This window comes from Eptesicus fuscus, chromosome 11, assembly GCF_027574615.1.
Source record: "Eptesicus fuscus isolate TK198812 chromosome 11, DD_ASM_mEF_20220401, whole genome shotgun sequence".
Lineage (NCBI taxonomy): Eukaryota > Metazoa > Chordata > Mammalia > Chiroptera > Vespertilionidae > Eptesicus > Eptesicus fuscus.
The window spans coordinates 91,662,915-91,684,084 of record NC_072483.1 but is presented as its reverse complement, the minus strand read 5'-3'; the positions used below and the strand labels follow the sequence as shown (position 1 = coordinate 91,684,084).

Here is a 21,170-nt window from a genome sequence, read left to right as displayed (position 1 = left end):
CTTTGTCTCATTTTGGCTGCCTTTTTGGGTTTGTGACTATGTATTAGGTAGATCTGCTACACCTCTTAATCTCTAGTGCAGGACAGTGTCAAACACTGTTTCTGACTAATTATATTAGGCAAAGACTCAAAGCCTCCAGAGACCACCTCTGCCTGCAGACAGACTGGATTCAGTCTTGATTAACCCTTAGGCAATTGTCCACAGGTGTGGTGAAAGTTTTTCCAATAGTGTGGGGCAGTTGCTTCTGCCTGGAGGCTAATTGTTATTTTCAGTCTCTTAATGGACCTCAGAAACTCCATTCCGAGGGGCACAGTGTATTACAATAGGGTGAATCAACTGTCTTCTCCCCAGGCAAAACCACCGGTCTCTATTTGGTTTTGGAAAACAGTTTTTAAAAGTCATGTTACACAAGGGAGAGGGAGATAAAGGTGGGGGGGGGGGGAAGGAGACATATGTAATACTATATGTAATATTTTAAACAATAAAGAATTTTTTTTAAATGTCATGTTATAAAGCCAACAGAAGTCCTCTTACAAAAGTAAATGAAAGTACACATTTTTAACTGGCTATGTATTTTAGTCCCTTGAGATTTATCAGCTTTTTTTGTTTGTTTGTTTGCTTTGTAGAGTTTTTAAATAATTGTGTTGCTATAGAAAATAAGGCCTGTTTTATTATGGTTTCATGCAATAATAACTATACTGGCTAGGAATGTTTTTCTAATTAAACAGGTAATACTTTTTGAAACAATTAAGTGGATCTTTGTGTTCTTTTTCTCAGATGACTAGAGTTCTTATTTATATTTAAAGATTTGCATTTCTGTAGTAAATGATTTTCTATAAAAAACAGACCAGCTATTCCCAGGATAATTTAATTTTATTTATTTTTATTTTATTTTTTAAATATATTTTATTGATTTTTCACAGAGAGGAAGGGAGAGGGATAGAGAGCTAGAAACATCGATGAGAGAGAGACATCGACCAGCTGCCTCCTGCACACCCCCCACCGGGGGACGTGCCCGCAACCAATGTACATGCCCTTTGACCGGAATCGAACCTGGGACCTTCCAGTCCGCAGACCGACGCTCTATCCACTGAGCCAAACCGGTCTCGGCTCAGGATAATTTAATTTTAAATTGGAAAGAGCTGAGGAACTAAATTTGGGTGTCTCCCCCCAGTACCTTTCATATATATTTTATCTAAAAAGTACTGGCATAAAAATATTAAATAATTTTAGGTTATTAAAAAGATATGATACCATTTTAAATACCAGAGTCATTATAAGTGTAGGAAGATTTTTTTTTTTCCCTTTAAAACTTGCATCTATGGCCATACACACAAAACTTTGTGAAGTCAAGTTTATCATAGAAGTTTAGTACCAAATTTAGAATGTAGCATTCATAGAAAGTGTGATCACTTTAGGAATTTAGATTTTCTTGTTATATATACATATTTTTAGTATTAGCTAACAGTGCTAAGCTATGATTGAGGGTTTTTTCCCTTGATTTTTCAAATTAAAAACTCACTGAGATTGCCAAAATAGGTGTATTTTCTCAGCAGTTTCCTGTTAGGTAACTATGCGGAAAGAAATTTAAAGTTGTAATGTAAATATTTAAACAAGTAGTTAAAGGGATAAAGTATTAAAAATCAGGTTGAATAATGATAATTGCTAGACTCTTGGTGGGTGTTGTTTTTGATGGTTATGGTATTATTTTGTTTGAGAGTTTACATGTACAAAGGTATTTGTAATTTAGAAGAATTTTCTTTAGTCAAGTTTAAACATAAATTTAAACATAAATACCTATGATACTGAGACAGTTCAAGGGAACCTTAAAGATCAGACTGATTTTTCTGATTTTGCAGTTGAATCTGAGTCCTGGGAAAATCAGGGTCTTGCCCATTGTACCATAACTAGGAGTTAGTATACTTAAGGAATTAAACTCTTACTTCCTTAAGATTAAGTTTCCATGAGAGGTAAATAAATGACAATGTTATTTCACTTATGTTTCTCTTTCTAAGTGTTGTAACAGTTTAATGTCTTTATATACTAAAAGTATTTTTTAACTTTGTATAGGAGAATTATGGATTTGATAAAATTGAAGTGAGAGACAATGGTGAAGGTATCAAGGCCACTGATACACCTGTAATGGCAATGAAGTACTACACCTCAAAAATAAATAGTCACGAAGATCTTGAAAATTTGACAACTTACGGTTTTCGTGGTGAAGCCTTGGGATCAATTTGTTGTGTAGCTGAGGTAAGGTAATTTGTACTATTTTAGTGATTTTATAATTACAGAATATTAGAAGTGAGACAAGCCAGCAGAGAGAGAGAGAGAGAGAGAGAGAGTGTGTGTGTGTGTGTGTGTGTGTGTGTATAAAGAGCCCCAGCTAGGTATTCATTTATTCTTTTTTCTGTGGGCTCTGTAAAGTGATGCCTAAGAAAGAAAAAGTGTGGGTGGTGGAGGTGGAGCAGTGGTTCCCAATGTGGGGCACATGCCCCACAGGGGGGCAATTTGAATTTTAAGGGGGCAATTCAAGAATGAGTTAACAGTGAGTTTTTGGCATTTCTTATGGTTCTCAGGGCCTCATATAAATATATATTGTGATATAATTATGCATTTCAGTTCTCTATTATATGTTTTAAAACTTTGCCATTTTTTCATATCACTTCATATTATTATTTTTTTAAACAATTTCTTAGTGATATCTTTCTCAGTACTTCAACTGTCCTTTCGTTCTTTTATTTTTCTCTTTCATGGTGCCATGTTCTTTGAAAGCTTGTTTAGAGCAAGTTATGGCCTTTTAGGCTTTGAATAATAAGAATTGTATGTCACAAGGGGACATGGGGATTTCAGAGACGCTTAGGCGGGGCATGGCCAGGAGAAGGTTGGGGACCACGGAGGTGGAATTTAGAGTGGCCGGCATTGTTGTTTAGCGTAGAGGACTACGAGCCCCTGCTTAGAAGCCAGGTGTTCAAACATCACTCACGGAGGAAAGACCTGTCATTCCTTAAGTGCACGCTGCTTAACACGTCTACCCCCAAACCAGCACAGCCCATGCTTCTGTTATTTTTCTCAGCACTTACTTTATTTAAAGTTCACTGAGTCTCCAAAGAGTAGGGAAGAGTAACTTACAATTGGGCATTGCCCATCATTTTCTCCAGAGACTGTATATGGGAACCTAGAGCCCTGGGATCTTGCAGAAAACCTTATAAAGTGGGATGGGATTTGTACCAGGGAACTTCTGAAGCTCCCGGTATTACTGCTATTGTTGAAGCTCTCAGTGGCTATTTTAGAAATCATATAATTTGTTTGATAACATAAGTATTTGATTTTTTTAGCTGTTGTCCAAATTTGGCAGGTAGTCTTTAAACTTTACTTGGGCAGAGTATTGTTGAAAAATATATAATTTAGTGTTTCATTATTTTTTGAGCTGTATATAACCTTTCAGAGCGGAAATCAGTCATTATTAGCTTTGTCTGCTAGGTGGCAGCACTATACTTAGACATAGGCCATATGGTTTATCCACATCTACACTGCAGTTCTGATTTTAGATAGCTGTTTTGCAAGCCCTTATCCAGTAGCACTCTCTGTTTTTTTTTTCTTTATTTGATTACTTGAACCTACTTGATAACTGTTTATCATTTTGTCTTTTGTTTCATTTTTTGAGGCATTTGAATGCCTTGAATATAAATACTTAAATAAATTTGCTCATCAGAATTAAAAAAGGAGTAAAAGAATTGTCAAAGTATCACAGTAATAGAAAATTATAAACTTATACACATGCACACACACATCACAATGAATTTTTACATATGTGTACTCCAGACCCAGATTTAGACCATTGTCAGCACTCCTGAAAGTTCTTTAATGCCCCTCCCAAGCTGCACTCCTCAAAGTAATCACTATTCTGACCTATATCAACATAGTTCTACCTATTTTTCAACTTGATCTAAATGAAATCTTACAATATGTATTATTTTTGCCACAGATTTTTTGTTGTTGTTGTGCCTGAAAGCCAAAGGAAATACAGAACTTTGGTGGTAGTAGTAATAGACCCTCATCACTGCCCAGATCCCCCTGTCAGGATGAGCACTGATTCTCCCAGCTCCCGAGAGCATTGGTGACTGAGTGCTCACAGCAGAGTCTCCCTCTGAGGCTGCCCTGACCTCAGCTGAAGAGAGTTACTGAAACCATGCAGGGCACCTGCATCAGTGATTGGGTGACAGGGGCTGTAAAGGCCCTATTCCAGCTCACACTCCACCAGCCATGCTGTCTGCTCCGGAGTGCCCCGTGGGCCCCACCAAGGCCTGTGACTGGGCCACAGCCCCACTTCTCTTGCTGCCCTGGCCCCACAGAAGATCATCCTGGGAGCACTCCTCATCAATGTCCTTCTCACTAGTCTCCATCTCAGTCTGCTTCATGTGTAAGCCATCCTACAGGGAGGTTTCATGGTTCCATCTCATAATACTGATAAGGAAACAGGTCTTGTGAAGACCAAATGCCAGTTCTCACCCCAACTTCAAAACACAGTCTAATAACCAGTCAGCTAACTTCATTGTCTGAAGGCAGCGTGCTGTGCAAAGAAGTTTACTTCAGAGGAACTGTGCACAGAGAAGTAAATGGAACAGGAAAATTGCAGCCTCTTTAGGGATACATAGTGTGTTGATGGTGAAACCAGTAATTTAGTTCCAATATCATGCTTCCCAGTGCTGAGTTTTCCACAGTAGGTCATGCTGCCTTCTTATTAGGGGGGTTAAAAAGGCATTTATAAGTGTAAAAGTATCTCATCTATACTAATAAAAGGGTAATATGCTAATTAGACCGGATAGACCAGACGTCCTTCCGGACAAAGCCACAGTGGCAGGGCCAAGGCAGAGGCAGTTAGGGGCGATCAGGCCGGCAGGGGAGAGCAGTTAGGGGCGATTAGGCTAGCAGGGGAGCAGTTAGGGGCGATCAGGTAGGCAGTCAGAGACGGTTAGGGGCAATCAGGCAGGCAGGCAGAGGGGTTTGGGGCGATCAGACCGACAGGCAGAGGGGTTAGGGGCAATCAGGCTGGCAGGGGAGAGCAGTTAGGGGCGATCAGGCAGGCATGGAGAGTAGTTAGGGGCGATCAGGCAGGCAGGCAGGCAGGCCAGCCAGCGGTCCTGGATTGTGAGAGGGTGCAGGCCAGGCTGAGGGACAACCCCCTCCTCCCCCCCCCCCCCCCCCCACGAATTCCGGGCCTCTAGTATTTAAATAATAAATATCCCAGGCCTGCAGTGGTAAGCTCAAAAGATAGGTTATCAAGAAGTTAAGTTGAAATTTAACATGGGAAGGTTCTGAGTAGTGTTTCAGAAATTTCAGAAATACAGAAAACAGTAGATGCTTGTTAAGGTCAATTACATTTAAAAATAAATGAAGTTATTCAGGAAGACTTAATGATTGCTTGGGGGGGGGAATCGCTTCTTAAATTTAATGAGTATTCTTCACCACTCAGAATTCAAGTTTCAATTATAGAAGTTGCATATTTATTTAAGGTTCCAATTTATTTTGAAAAATTTTGGATAGAGATTGCAGTTATTATATTATTATATTACTAGAGGCCCGGTGCACGAAATTTGTGCATGGAGGGGGGTGTCCCTCAGCCCAGCCTGTACCCTCTCCAATCTGGGACCCCCTCAAGGGATGTCCGACTGCCCGTTTAGGTTCGATCCTGGGCAGTCGGACATCCCTCTCACAATCCAGGACTGCTGGCTCCTAACTGCTCACCTGCCTGCCTTCCTGATTGCCCCTAACCGCTTCTGCCTGCCAGCCTGATCACCCCCTAACCACTCCGCTGCCAGCCTGATTGATGCCTAACTGCTCCCCTGCCAGACTGTTTGCTCCCAACTTCCCTCCTCTGCCGGCCTGGTCACCCCTAACTGCCCTCCCCTGCAGGGTTGATTGCCTCCAACTGCCCTCCCTTGCAGGCCTGGTCCCTCTCAACTGCCCTCCCCTGCAGGGTTGATTGCCTCCCAACTGCCCTCTCCTGCTGGCCGTCTTGTGGTGGCCATCTTGTGTCCACATGGGGGCAGCCATATTGTGTGTTGGAGTGATGGTCAATCTGCATATTACTCTTTTATTAGATAGGATTGCAGAAGTTGTAGATTTTGTTATTTTATCTGCCAAACTAACTGATGCAGATAATTTTAAAGTCATACAGTTGTAAATGATCTCAGGCTCATTAGATTGATAATACAGGGTGAGGCAAAAGTAGGTTTACAGTTGTGAGTATGTGAAAGAGAGTTTATTCTTGTATTATTATTTATTAATTACTGCTATTTTCCATATGAACTATAAATTTACTTTTGCCCATCCTGTATGTTAATTAGGGTAATGTTTTACGCAATATTAAACAGCTATTTCCCAAAACTCCAGTTATTGAAATTATTTTTTGTAAGATTATTTTAAAGATGTTAGTAATTTTAGCCCTGGCCGGGTGGCTCAGTTGGTTGGAGCATTGTCCTGTACACCAAAAAGATAGTTGGTTCATTCCCGGTCAGGAAATCATACCTAGGTTGTGAGTTCGATTCCTGGTTGGGGCATGTATGGGAGGCAACCGATTGATGTTTCTCCCTTACATCAATGTTTCTCTCTCTCTTTTTCTCTCTCCCTCTCCCCCCCTTCTCTCTCTCCTCACCCTTCTTCTCTTCTCTCTCTAAAATCAATAAACATATCCTCAGGTGAGAATAAAAAATAAAAATAATATGTCAACTTTAGTTATAGAAAGAAAAAAGTATACTTTCAGCAAAATTGGCTGGAGAAATTTAAAATACATCTAATTCTATATTCTTTACGCACTTTAAAAGAATGGGCAGTTTTTTAGTTTGTCAATAATAAAATGACTTTCAGTCTTAGAATTAAACATCCAAAGGAGTAAAATATTCTCTTTATATCTACAGAATATCCTATTGGTATTTTCAAATGTATTACTGATTCCATAACCATTAATGTATCAATGACTGGCACAAATTGACTGATAATGATTTTCTTTAAATGATATAATCAAGCATAACTTCTCTTGAAATACATTATTGTTTGTAGAGTAGTAATTTTGGTATATTTGTCATTTCTCAATGGTAAATTTCTGGTCCTAATTACTAAGCATACCAAATAAAATGAGCTAGAGAGTGAAAATCCTGCTTTGACCTATTCATACAATTTTTATGAAGACCGTATATATTGTTCCTGTAACATAATAAAACATAAGTATTATATTTCTTTATAAGTAGATATTTTACATGCATTATATTAAAAATGATCTTTTTTCCCCTCCAAAGAAATGTTTAAGAAACTCATACAAGTTTTTTTTTTTAAACTGGATTTTAAAATGGAGGCTAAATTATACCTCAGTTTTAGGAAGACTACAGAACAGTTTTGTTTTCTTCAAATCAGAACAAACTGTGAACTAGGAATCAGAAACCTAATTCTCATTCCCAGGTGTTTGAATAAGAGACTTGGTTGGCCAAAGGTATAAAACAGGTTAACTTTTCTGAGTGCCTTTTTATTTTTTTAATCTATAAAGTGGTGATGATAATTTGAGGGTCAAAGGAAATAATGCATATTAAAGTGTCTTGAATATTGTCATCTGCCATTCTATGGAAGTTTTTTTTACTCTGGTCTTGAATATGGAAAGTGGTATGCAGCTGTATCATATAGGTGATGATATCGTTAGTCTTCCTCATTCCCTTGTTGGCAAGCAGTATTTCACATCAACTTTCAAAGTTTATGCAAACTCCTCAATATTTTGGGGAAATCCTTTCTAAAATGTTATAGCCATTCCTAGGGAAATTCCTTCTAATTTTCACCAAAGGCCTTTATTTTGTTGCATAAATTCATGTTTTTCCTTTTGGTTTTCCCTCAGAAGAATTAGAATTGCCAGCCATGCTCTGCATATACTCATGTTTATTGATTCATTCAGCCAACATTTCTTAAAGAAGTTACAGTGTGCTGGGTATTATTCTGATCTGTCAAGTTCACCAAACATAATTTTGTGATGAGCTAATATGGGATCTGTAGACTTGTTACAGTTTTATATTACATTAACCCTCCATGGCTTACAGGGGACAGAATGGGAGCGAAGTTGTTCTGTGGTGAAGAGGGAAGTTGAGACTCCCTTTTAGTGGGCCCACTTAGCTGTAAAAGGCCAGAGGGAGCCCCTGCTCGCATCCTGATGATTCCTGCCTCCTGCTCCGTAGTGTAGGTACCTTCTATGTCCTTTGGAGCCATGGCGGCAGAGCTTTAGTTAGAACAGGCACAGGAATTTGTGACGCTTCTGCTTCCTAAAACAACCTCCTGACAGGTAGTAGAACCCGGCTGAAAATGAAAAAGTCGGAGGCAAGATCCGCCTGTTGCTTTTCTCCACAGTGAAGTGTCTGGGAGAGGGTTCTGACGTCAGAGTGCCTCTGGTGGCGCACAGCCCTGCACGGCAGGCAGCAGGCAGGCACGCTCACACAGTAGGAGAAAGACATGTCAGTCACCCTGGCAAAGCCCACATTTCAGTTGAATCACGAGGATCATTAACTTTGTTTTCAGACCATGTTCCTGTGTGGCATTCTTCCAAAAGTTAGTAAAAACAAATAAAAACAAAATTTATGACATAATTATTTTAAATGAATTTTTGTCAAGGGAGGATTTCTTTGCATGAATTACCAGGATATATTCTAAGTATTTAATTTACATTTTATCTAAAACATTGAGAAAAATTGTGCTTATCTAAACTGTAAATGATTTTTTGTAACTTTAGCTTTGTAATAGTACTATAATTTCTTGAAATTCCGTAACTGAACCAGAATTAGTTTTTAATACTGGTAAGGAATAAACCGCTAAAGTCCTCTAAGAACTTCTAAAACTTCTCCTTTTATAATAAACTTCTTTTAAAATTATTTAAATAAAATTTTAAATTTCTTTTGTTGACACCACTAGATTCATTCACTGCCACAGTTCCTCAGTATCTCCGGAAAGAGGCACCAGTAATAATTTGTAATATTCGAGATGCCTCTGAGGTGGAGTTACTGCGGGTTCAGATGCTAGCTACTGGACTGCTAACACATTCTGAACCTGCGCCTGGTCCAAGGAAAGGGTTCTTGCCCAGGACACAGGGTCATATGATGAAATGAACTCTTGAAATACAATTCCTTCCTCTGAAGAACACACTGTATTTCATGAATTTGTGAAACATGCTTATACGTTTTATCCTTCACTGTCTTCAGTAGTGAATTGCAGAGTATTTCTTATCTAAATAATTTTTCCTAGTACCCTGCACATTCTAATTTTTTAAATGTTAATGTTGGAAATAATATTGTGTTCTATTTTTTTACTTTAACATAAATGTTACATTATGACCTCTTAGGTCCTATTTTGCCTTTCAGTACTTCAATTTATTCATCTAGGCTGGAGTATATTTACTATTCATTAATGTTTTGAAGATGAACAAGATAATATCTGTGAAGTACTTTGACGTAGTTGAAGCAAAAACCCGTGTAACCTTATAAAGTATTAGCATCATCTTCATCTTATCATCACCCTCCCCTTAAAGATGATAGTGTAATTTATTCAGGACTATCTAGCAAGCCACTGGCAGAGATAGTACTAGAACTCAGAGTTCCAGGGCTGCCTTTGCTCAGTGACACCAACTTTAGGTCAGGTGGCAGCTCTTTGGAGAATAGAAATAGAATTCAGTTGACCTTGGCATTTTGGAGAAGTGGTTGGTTAAATGCAGAATTGTTTTTAAAGGGACAATCAGAGTAATCAGAGACAAAGAAAATCTCTAGCAGTGTGTCTTCTTTATTTTGACAAACTTTACTGGAAGAAATCACTTTGGGGCACAGTGGAGTTGTGACGTAGCAGGAAAACTAAGATTAATTATCAGGAAAAATTTTAAATTATACAGCTTTTAAACCATGGAATGTATTTTTGGAAGAAGTAAAATAATTGCGTTAGATGATTAGAGAACAGTTATCACAGAAGTAGCAGCTTTGGAGCAATTCCCCTAGTTGGGATTTTATAGCTATCACCCTCGTAGAGAAGCTAGTAGCCTGAACTAGTACTGACAGCTAGAGAAGCAGTACTGTTTTCCTTGTGACTTAGCAATTGCTTGCGGGATACGCACATGTGCCACAGAGCCATGTGGCCTGCAGTACATCAGTGCATGGCCAGTACAGGGTGACAGGACCATCATATGTGGACTCAACTGGACCTCGTTGACTTCTAGCAGCGGACCTGGATCTTCGTGGCTTTTTCCTTAATTATATAGACTTATCTATATATATAAAAGCCTGATATGCAAATTGTTCCCTCAGGAGTTCGATTGCTCACTATGACATGTGCTGACCACTAGGGGGCGGCTCAGAATGAAGGAAGGCCCCAATTGGTCCTGATTGCTGACCAGGCCTAGGGATCCTACCCGTGCACAAATTCTGTGCACTGGGCCTCTAGTTTTAAGATGATCAGCTGTGCTCAGTCTAAGGATGGCCAAGAAAGATTGCTTCTAGTTTTGGGTTGGCATTGTGCACCAGAAGTGTGAGGAGGCTACCCTTTTCTGAATCCACCTGTTTTACTTGCCAGCATCCCCATTCCCTACCTATAGCATTTTGTGGCAGGGATATGGTTTGCTGTTGTTATACTCGCCTACTAATCTCACGAGAGGTACACAGAAAGCTGAGGGAGCGTGCAGACCTTCTTAAGTTTATATTTCTATGACTGTAACATCTTAGGAAATGTTTCATACTGAATTAAATCCTTTTTTATACTTACATGTTTTAATGCTAAATTTTTTTTAATTAATAAAAATTTTACATTTAAACAGTTCAAAGCTTGGGTTTAAGAACAAATTGGCCATACATATGTGTGTTGATTTGTTTTTATTCTTTTGAACCATTAACTTGAAATACAGAAGTTCAGGAATGATCACTCTACAAAAGGATTATTTACCAACAAAAACAAATTTTCTTAATGCATTTGAAGTATTTCATTTTACAGGCATAAGTCACATAATACATATAATAAAAGTAGCCATTTCATGTATTATGATTTAAATGATTGTTTTATGTAGAGCAAAATATTAAATGAGTAATTTAACATAAAAATTTATAAACTGACCTATTGCTTATTAGTGTAACTCTAAGGCAGGCGTCCTCAAACTACGGCCCGCGGGCCACATGCAGCCCGCCAAGGACATTTATCCGGCCCGCCAGGTGTTTCTGCCGTTTTGTTTTTTTACTTCAAAATAAGATATGTGCAGTGTGCATAGGAATTTCTTCATAGTTTTTTTCTTTTAAACTATAGTCCGGCCCTCCAGCGGTCTGAGGGACAGTGAACTGGCCCCCTGTTTAAAAAGTTTGAGGACCCCTGCTCTAAGGAGTATTATAAAAGAAGTGGTCATAAGAATTTATTAAGTAAAACTCCTTTCAATCTTAAGTGAATATATGATAATTATTTTAAATATGGCTTGAGAATGAGCCCTCTGCAAAAATCATAATTTTATTAGATTTTTTTTTAAATTCCAGGTTTTAATTACAACTAGGACAGCTGCTGATAATTTTAGCACCCAGTATGTTTTAGATGGCAGTGGCCACATAATTTCTCAAAAACCTTCACATCTTGGTCAAGGTAAGAGAGTAGCTTTGTTACATGCTTTGTCTTTTCTGTCTTAATAGTTTAGTTTTTAAAAATTCTTGCTCCTAAAATGTAAATATGTTGATTGCTTTGGGTTTGGGCTGATAATAGCTACTTACCTTGCAAGTGAACAGTCAGCCTGTCCTTTAGCCACCAGTCTCCTGCACACTTAGAGTTGGTCTCGAGAGGAACTGTGTGAGAGACTTCGGACAACAGCACACACTAGTTCCTCCTCTGCAAAACGGTCCGAGCGCTGTTTTACTCTTGCTGGATCACTACTGACTCTTTTATAGATGAAGGATAATATTTTATTGAAATGCCTAAAACATTATTGATTTAGTAATCAAATAATAAACCATACCCTCAAGGTATGATTAAACCAATAATTTAAAATATATTTATTTACAGAGATCATAAAAAATGTGCACGGTAGATAGAATAGTGCTCCCATCACTGTTTCAACAATTATCAACTCATTACTAATGTTTCACCTAATGCCTCCCTTTTTGTATTATTTAAATCAAGTAAATATATTAATTATTGCTATTGGTCATTTAGGTTTTTTTTTAATTTATTTTATTTATTGATTAAGGTATTACATATGTCTTCTTATCCCCCTATTGCCCCCCCCCTACCTCCCTGCTCATGCCCTCACCCCCCTAGTGTCTGTGTCCATTGGTTAGGCTTATATGCATGCATACAAGTCCTTTGGTTGATCTCTCCCCCTTTCCCCCCACCCTCCCCTACCTTCCCTCTGAGGTTTGAGCATCTGGATCGATGCTTCCCTGTCTCTGGGTCTATTTTTGTTCATCAGTTTATGTTGTTCATTATATTCCACAAATGAGTGAGATCATGTGGTATTTATCTTTCTCTGACTGTCTTATTTCGCTTAGCATAATGCTCTCCAGGTCCATCCATGCTGTTGCAAATGGTAGGCGTTCCTTCCTTTTTACAGCAGCGTAGTATTCCACTGTGTAGATGTACCACAGGTTTTCTATCCACTCATCTGCTGATGGGCACCTAGGCTGTTTCCAAATCTTAGCTATGGTGAATGGTGCTGCTATGAACATAGGGATGCATATATCCTTTCTGATTGGTGTTTCCAGTTTCTTCGGATATATTCCTAGAAGTGGGATCACTGGGTCAAATGGGAGCTCCATTTTTAGTTTTTTGAGGAAACTCCATACTGTTCTCCAAGTGGCTGCACCAGTCTGCATTCCCACCAGCAGTGCAAGAGGGTTCCTTTTCTCCACATCCTCGCCAGCACTTGTCATTTGTTGATGTAGCCATTCTGACAGGTGTGAGATGGTACCTCGTTGTCGTTTTGATTTTCATCTCTCGGATGATTAGTGACTTTGAGCATGTTTTCATTTGTCTCTTGGCTTTCTGTATGTCCTCTTTAGAAAAGTATCTATTTAGGTCCATTGCCCATTTTTTGATTGGGTTGTTTATCTTCCTTTTGTTAAGTTGTATGAGTTCCCTGTAGATGTTGGAGATTAAACCCTTATCGGAGATAACATTGGCAAATATGTTCTCCCATGCAGTGGGCTTTCTTGTTTTGTTGATGGTTTCTTTTGCTGTGCAGAAGCTTTTTATTTTGATGTAGTCCCATTTGTTTATTTTCTCTTTAGTTTCCATTGCCCTTGGAGCTGTATCAGTAAAGATATTGCTTCGGCATATGTCTGAGATTTTGCTGCCCGTGGATTCCTCTAAGATTTTTATGGTTTCGCATCTTACGTTTAAGTCCTTTATCCATTTTGAGTTTATTTTTGTGTATGGTGTAAGTTGGTGGTCTAGTTTCATTTTTTTAGTGTTTTATACACTTACATAATTGCATAGTATTTTAATTGACATCTTGTGTTTCTAAGTACCTCTACTGTTTACTCTAAGGGGAAGATAATCTCTTTAGGCTTGTGTTTCACATATCTTCTTTAATCTTTTTCATACTGCTAACTTCTAATAGGATGTTTAAAGTTGAGAGAACTTTAAAGGTATGACCTCTTTGGAGTCATGTCCAAAGGAATTGTTAGATCTGAAGAGGGACTTGTGTTTTTGTTGTTGTTTGCCCTTTTTCTCCAGTTTGTATTGTAAATTCGTTTTTAATTTTGTGGTTCCTCCCTATAATTTACCAGTCTTTTTTTTTTATGGTTTCTTCCTTCCAGATTTTTTGTTTGTTTTATTTCAGAGGGAGAGGGAGAGAGAGATAGAAACATCAATGATGAGAGAGAATCATGGATTGGCTGCCTCTTGCACGCCCCCTACGGGGGGATAGAACTCACAACCCGGGCATGTGCCCTTGACCGGAATCGAATCCAGGCTGATGCTCTGTCCACTGAGCCAAACCAGCTAGGGCTCTTCCCTCGTTTTAATGTTAAATTATTGGATTTATTTTTTCAAATGCCTTGTCTTTCTTCATTGAAATTTATTTTCTTGTACCTTAACACTGATGCCAAATTCTCTCATTCTTTTTTTATAAATCTCCAATTAGTTACTGTTAGTTTTGCCCATTAAAAATTAACATTTTTGTATATACATGGAGTTTTCAGAAACTCTTAAGAAAACACACTAACATTTTTTTTTTTTTTTAGATTATTACAAAGAGAAGGCCTTTTAAAATATGGTTCCTCTCCAGAAATGCTCTGACCCCAGTTCTTAGAAGTTCAAATTAGGAAACCATTAGGAGTTATTTGAGTGGCTGTCCAGTAGAGTACTTTAAAGTAATCTAGTCACCTTATAAAACTTAAATGTATTTATTTTTATCTTACTAGTAGCCAGTCTAATCTGGATGGCCATGACTTTGCATCACTCATATTTCTCATGCTTTCCTGTATTCATCTCCATGAGAACTGTGAAATAACAGTTCTTAAATATGGAAACCTTCGGATCTTTGCCTCTTTTCTGATTGATTTTTCTTTTCTTGCTGACCTACATCTTCTACTTTTAGTAAGTGAGATCAGGTATGCATAGTAAGGAATTTCTACAGTCAATTAATGAACCTGATCTTTTACAATATTTCTTTCACCGTAAGAAACAACATACTTGGAAAGGCAGTAGTTACTAAACTAGTAGTAATTGCCTTTCATATATCGCTTTTTTATCCTAATTACAGTTTATTGGCTAGGAAAACAGCACAAAAAACAAGCTTATTGAAATCCACAAACACTTTCAAAAGCATTTTACATTTATATTGCCTTAGTGCTGATAGTTTTTGGGTGATTGAATCACGGACTCACATTTCACCAGCAGCTGTCATTCAGCTTCCATTTAAATATTTTCTGTGTAAGATAAAACTACAGTTCAACCATCTTAATTAATACCTGTGCATTTAGGGTTCTCATAGATTAATTTCTGCTGTGGTGTAACAGCCTTACTTAGCAGTTACTCCTCATATCATCTAGTAGGATGGCACCTGTAGATAGTCTAACTGTAGATGCAGGGACAGATTACAATTGAATCTTTTTTAAGCATTGGAAAATTTGTTACCCCTTGAAAAAATATATTTTAAAATGTTTAAAAATAGTTTACTGGAGATTCCAGTTCTGGTGTAGGTATTTGTTTTATGGATTAATTTAGCCACTTAAAATCATTTATGTGTTTAACAGTATGCCATTTAAAATTACCCTTACCTTCTGTTTACTTTTAAGACATTTAAAAAATTAATAAGAAATATAAAATTTAATCTTCAGCTTTTAAATTGTTTTACCAAGTACTCTGACTAAATTATTTGTTTTAGTCATATCTTTTTTGTCATCACTTCTGTTCTCTTTAGATAATCAGTATTAAGCTTCTAAATTTATTTACCCTCCTAGAAAAATTCTTTTAACACCTTTTAATACTTCTTTTGCCTTAGGAATTTCTCACATGTCAAAAGTAGTGTATTTAAATATCCTCTGATCAGGATATTTCTTTTCCCTACCCTATTATTAGAGTAAAGCATCATGTTTTTTGTAAATTGCGGCTGTGTGTGATTGTGCATGTATTGAAAGATTTTTTTAATTTGAGAATGGAATTTTATCAGATAGTTTAAGGAAACTGATATATGCAACAATCATACCTCTTTACATGAGGAACATAAATCCCTGCCTATGTAAGTGGCATAACGTGAAAATATGACAGGGAGCATATCACAGGCTGCACTTGCATGCTGGTGTTTGTAGAATGTGCTAAAGTTAGAGAGCTGAGCAGTTCTCTTGTAAAATATGATAGTATACTAGGGCCTCCTCCCTATTGCCAATATTACTTGGTACTTTTTTTTTTAAGGCTATATATTTCATTTGGAATCAGCGAAGTTTTTTATCATTAAGTTTTATTCCAACACATAATTCCTGGCTTATTGGTAATTTTCAATTTACTCTGAGAGAATATTTTTAGCTGCTAAAGCAATTATTTATCAATTAACATGTATTAGGTATATTGTAGTCTCTGATATGTAACATATTTTAGCATATTTTTTTCCTTTCATAAACATTTTGCCCTACTGATTTCTCCCTGCCTTCTTCCTTCACACCATCTATTCACAGCTACAGTATATGCCCTTACATTTGTCACAGGAACTCACTAGTGGAAAACACAGATGAGTAAATAAGTAATGACAGTACAAAGTAGCCACCAGCTGCCAAGAGGAAAGTTAGCAAAATTTTCAGAAAAGAACATCTGAATTTGAAAATGGTAGGTCAGAAGGGATGGCAGTATAACTTTTCAGCACTATTTAAATACACTACTTTTGACATGTGAGAAATTCCTAAGGCAAGATGGATGTAGAAGATTTCAAGAGACCATTGCTCTCTATGTAGCAAAGAAGAGAAAAGCACATAATTTTTAAAACTTGTATTATTTAAAAACCATTGAAGAACTGTCACCAAGAAGTTTAAATGAATTAAGTTCCAGAGAAAGATGACCCTTTCCTAGACAAGAAGAAACTAGTGGCCACTGGCATCCCTGGGAACATTAACTGAGACTGGAGGCATAGCAGGCCACAGAGCAGACCTACTGTGGCTGGGCAGGGGATCTCTTATGGTCCTCGGGGAAGCCAGCTGAACATTCAGGAGTTACATGGGAGCTACCTGACAGGTTGGAAGATGGGGCCCTCTAATACAGAGCTGGTTCACCTCAGATGCCTAGATTTCATCAGGACTTTTACTGAGTAACAAGTGATGAAGAAAGTCGGGACTAAGCTGGAGAGAGAAAGAAAAATCTTAAGTCTTGCAGTGCTTAGGTCTCCGAGCCTTGCCTAGAGTAAGAGACATATTTCCATCCTCAAAACATTAGAAACTGGGAGTGAACTGGAACTAAATGAAGGGCAACTCGCTCCAATACCGATAAACTCCTGATTGTATTGAAGAGATCCTCTCTTTAAACTCTAGCTGCTTGACAGAGGAAATGAAGTGCCTTCTCTGGGGGAAAGTATTGCCAACTTCATTACCTATTGTCCTTTCATGCACAGTGTCTGGGGAAAATAAAAATATTGAGAGACACAAAGATAGGAAAATGGAATCCATAATCAAGAGAAATAATAGTTGATATAAACATACCCACAGATGACCCAGATATTTGAATTAGCAGATAAGAACTTTTAAAACAACTGTTATGCTGAAGAATTTGGAGGAAAAATGGTCCTAATTTCATTTTTTTTAAACAAGGGCTAATTAATAACCTGATATTTAAGCAGTATAAATTTTTATACCTGTCTTAACTTTTAGTTAAGTAAATTCATAGTTTAAAAAAATATCCTGTTTTGAATATTTGTTGTTCAGAAGATGAGGGTAAATCAAACAAGGCAATTAGATATTTCAGATAAGAATTTCTAGTGGAATAATTAAGGTTATCACATATACTTTATAGAATAAGCATCATCCCGAGGTGTTTTGAATACCAGCAGAAAAGATACTAAATTCTGGTAAGCCCATGTTTCTTTGCAGTGGTAGAAATAAGATTATTCTTGCTTTTACCACATAGAAGAGAGCACACCTATCAGGTCAGTCCTGTTACAATAGGAAGAGTGCAACATAGAATCAGAACAGCAAAGTTGATCTTCTTTGGGCCAAAGTTGGAGGAGGACTGGCCTTCAGTGATCGAAGGGGTTAATTACTGATTGTAAATGGATTTAAAGACCTGAAGTTCCTTCCACATCTAAATATTCTCTCTATTTATCTACCAACAGGTACAACCGTAACTGCTTTAAGGTTGTTTAAGAACCTGCCTGTAAGAAAGCAATTTTACTCAACTACTAAAAAATGTAAAGATGAAATAAAAAAGGTCCTAGATCTCCTCATAAGCTATGGAATACTTAAACCTGACTTAAGGATTCTTTTTGTACATAACAAGGTATGCATTATTGTATTTCTGTAAGATTTTTTTGGTATATGATATATTAAAGGGACAATGTATTTTATCTAAATCAAACATGTAAAGAGTCTTCTTAAAATTTGTCCTCATTTGTTTAGTTTAATCTCAGTAAATAGTCTTTATTTTGTTACTTAATATCTATATAAAATATGATGGAACCTTTCATTTCTTAATTTCTAAGATCAGAGATCCCACCAACAGACTCTTCCACGTAAGCAATGTTTCTGTGCTTCCTAAATCCTAAGATAAATAAAGACTTGTTCTTTTCCTTTAAGGAGTTCACAATTTAGTGACATTTTTCATCATCTATTCTAACCCCTTCCTTCTTTGGGAGAGTTTATTTTTTAAAGGAAACTCTACCTTATTTTCTCCCATTTTTCAAAGCAGGACTGATGAGGAACTCAAGCTGCTTGATGAATCTTAGGGGAAAGAATAGCTTACATAATTTCTGATTATTTTGTTTTTCATAAAATTTCACATATGTACCTTGAAATAGTTAATGGGAGGAGAGCAGAACCACACAGCAGAAGTGTGGAAGCCTGATGGGGAGTAAGGAATTAACATTTATTGAGAAGCCACATAATGCCAGGACCTATGTAGGTACGTTAAACTCCTATAATCCACATCAACAATCAAGTGAGATAGACATACCAGTTTTGCAGTTGTCCTCTGAAATGAACTCAGGGAGGTCCAATACTTCACTCCGTGTTGCATGGCTAGTAAATTGTGATGGGATTTGAAACTAACATGCCTACAGAGTGCAGGTCTTTACACTCTGTTGCTTCCCATTTTGATAGTACTTTATCTATAATAATAAAAGCGTAACATGCCAATTAGACCGGACGTCCTTCCGGATGACCTTCGGATGAAGCTGGGGCTCTAGCCGAGGGATTGAGGAAGCCACCCTGCTTAGTGGGATCCAGGCAGCTGCCCGGGGCTGTGAGAGCGGGATCCAGGCAGCCAGGGAGAGAGCTAGGCAGCTGCGGCGGCTGTGAAGGCCTACTCTTGCACAAATTTCATGCATCGGGCCTCTAGTATTTATATAGTTCTTTTCCAGGTTTCAGAGCACTTATAAAACTTTGAGTCAGACAGCATTATTTCTATTTGCACGGGGAACTTGAAGCTCAGAGTGATCAAAGGAATAATTTTATTTTCTAGTAAGTAATAGTGCTTAGGTCAGAACTGTTTTCACCCAGTTTTCTTTCTACTCCACATTTCTTTTTACTTGTTAAGATTTTGTATTAAACCAGGCTATGGTAGAATATTTATGATAAAAGTCTTTGGTCATTAAAAAAAAAAAAAGAAAGAAAGAAAAACATTAAGAATAGTCAACCACCTGTTCCTGCTGGCATAGAGCTCAACCAAATGATACCATGAGATCTCTTCCAGCTCTCCCATGCTGTGACTCCGCAGGATGGCAATGGGTGGAGGCTCGTCCTGCTAATAGAAATAGCACTAGGACCTCTTGATCCAAAGGATGTTTACTAATTCAAAGTTGAGTGTAACCAATTAAGAAAAGATCCAAGACAGAAGAAATAGTGATCAGGAAGAGAAAACTGATGGAAAAGATGGAAAAATATTAAGATAGGAACTATATATTTATAGAAGTGAGTACAACTAAAGAAGAAAGTTAAGAAAGAGAAAACATAATCGAAGAATAAAACAAGATTATTGCCTCAGGTAATGAAAATGAGTATTTAAAATCAAATATAAACCTTATAAGCTTTGGATAAGTTTATATTATTTTCTCAGCTAGTGTAAGATTATCAGTATAGGTATTTTAGGAATGAAAAGTAGCCCTAACCCGTTTGGCTCAGTGGATAGAGTGTCGGCCTGCGGACTGAAAGGTCCCAGGTTCGATTCCAGTCAAGGGCATGTACCTTGGTTGCGGACACATCCCCAGTAGGGGGTGTGCAGGAGGCAGCTGATGTTTCTCTGTCATCGATGTTTCTAACTCTCTATCCCTCTCCCTTCCTCTCTGTAAAAAATCAGTAAAATAAAAAAAAAAACATTAAAAAAAAAAAAAGGAATGAAAAGTAGGGTTTTACACTGCATCTTACTGTTTTTGGAGGGCAACATATCGGAACTTCCATTGAGCAAACACGAGTCCCTCGTGGCCTTCGGTAACGGCAAGTCCTGGAGAGTGTGCTGAGAGTGCTGTGCAGTGACAGTATGTCAGACCATCAGAAGTCTCCCAGGAAACCTAGGCATTAGCTCTTACTGCCCAAGGAAACCAAGGACTAAGCCACAGCAAGCAGTCTGTCTTCAAGCCGTTTTCTCTTAGTACAAATTGTTTCTCTGCTTTTTGTTTCTTAATAGTGCTGTTGTGCCTCGAATTTTAAAAAATATTGTTAAACTTCCAAAAACAGCATTGCCACATTTTCTTAAATCTTTTTTAACATTGAGTTCCCTTCTGATCTTAGTCTTTTTCTTTTAAACATGCTTACTCTTATCCTATTTTATGTGCTTTTCTGAAGAATGTTTGTGCCTTTGCTTAAAATTTAAACACGGCAATGTCAGCATCTTTTCCTTTTTTGAAAAATTTTTTGCTGTAGAAGCAAACAATCACATTACACATAATATGAGAAGTACTATTGCTATTTTGACATCTTGGATTAGATAGTGTTTCTTCTTTTTATGAAGGTTTAACCTGCCAAGACATTCTTTGAATACTGATAATGTCAATGTTCTTGCCAGTATGGTTATGTTAGAAAGAGGTGTTTTTCTTCTTTCATCATCATGTTCCTTGAAAGCATATTGAATAATAAGACAGCCAAAGGGAAATAATTTACAAGTGGACTCAGTGAGTTTATTACTTGGAGAAATGCTAGAACCATTCCTTAGGACGAGCACTACAATTTTCAACTTTAGTTGTAATAACTGAGTTCCTGTAAAGTCGCGCTGCATATATTTTCATTTATAAAGTAATTTTCCATAATTAGAAGTTTTTCTCAGTGTGATAATATCTGAAACCAATTTACTATTCTTAGCTGTTTCATATGTACATGAGTAAGTCTATATATCACTAGTTCAGAACATAATGTTAAATGTATGAGTTCAGATAAGAGATACTTTTATACTTCATACTTGCTGTTTTTCTGTGAATATTTCTTTTGCCCAAAATATTGTTTGTAGTTTTTAAAATTGTTTGGAATTCAATTTTTGTCTTCATAATTAGAAGCACACTGATA

The 21,170-nt window shown here is 37.4% G+C and overlaps 1 protein-coding gene across 6 annotated transcripts in view; it reads left to right on the top strand.

Moving 5' to 3' along the window:
• PMS1 (PMS1 homolog 1, mismatch repair system component) overlaps positions 1-21,170 on the top strand; it is a 64,468-nt gene that overhangs the window by 5,172 nt on the left and 38,126 nt on the right. For 3 of the 6 annotated variants that reach the window (XM_054722720.1, XM_054722719.1, XM_054722723.1), the window contains exons 3-5: positions 2,071-2,253; positions 11,526-11,628; positions 17,795-17,958. In XM_054722720.1, the coding sequence (XP_054578695.1) occupies positions 2,071-2,253; positions 11,526-11,628; positions 17,795-17,958 (450 nt within the window). Of the gene's footprint in view, positions 1-2,070; positions 2,254-11,525; positions 11,629-17,794; positions 17,959-18,160; positions 18,223-21,170 lie in introns of those variants that run through there. The other 3 variants (XM_054722718.1, XM_054722722.1, XM_054722721.1) reach the window with 3 other exon arrangements.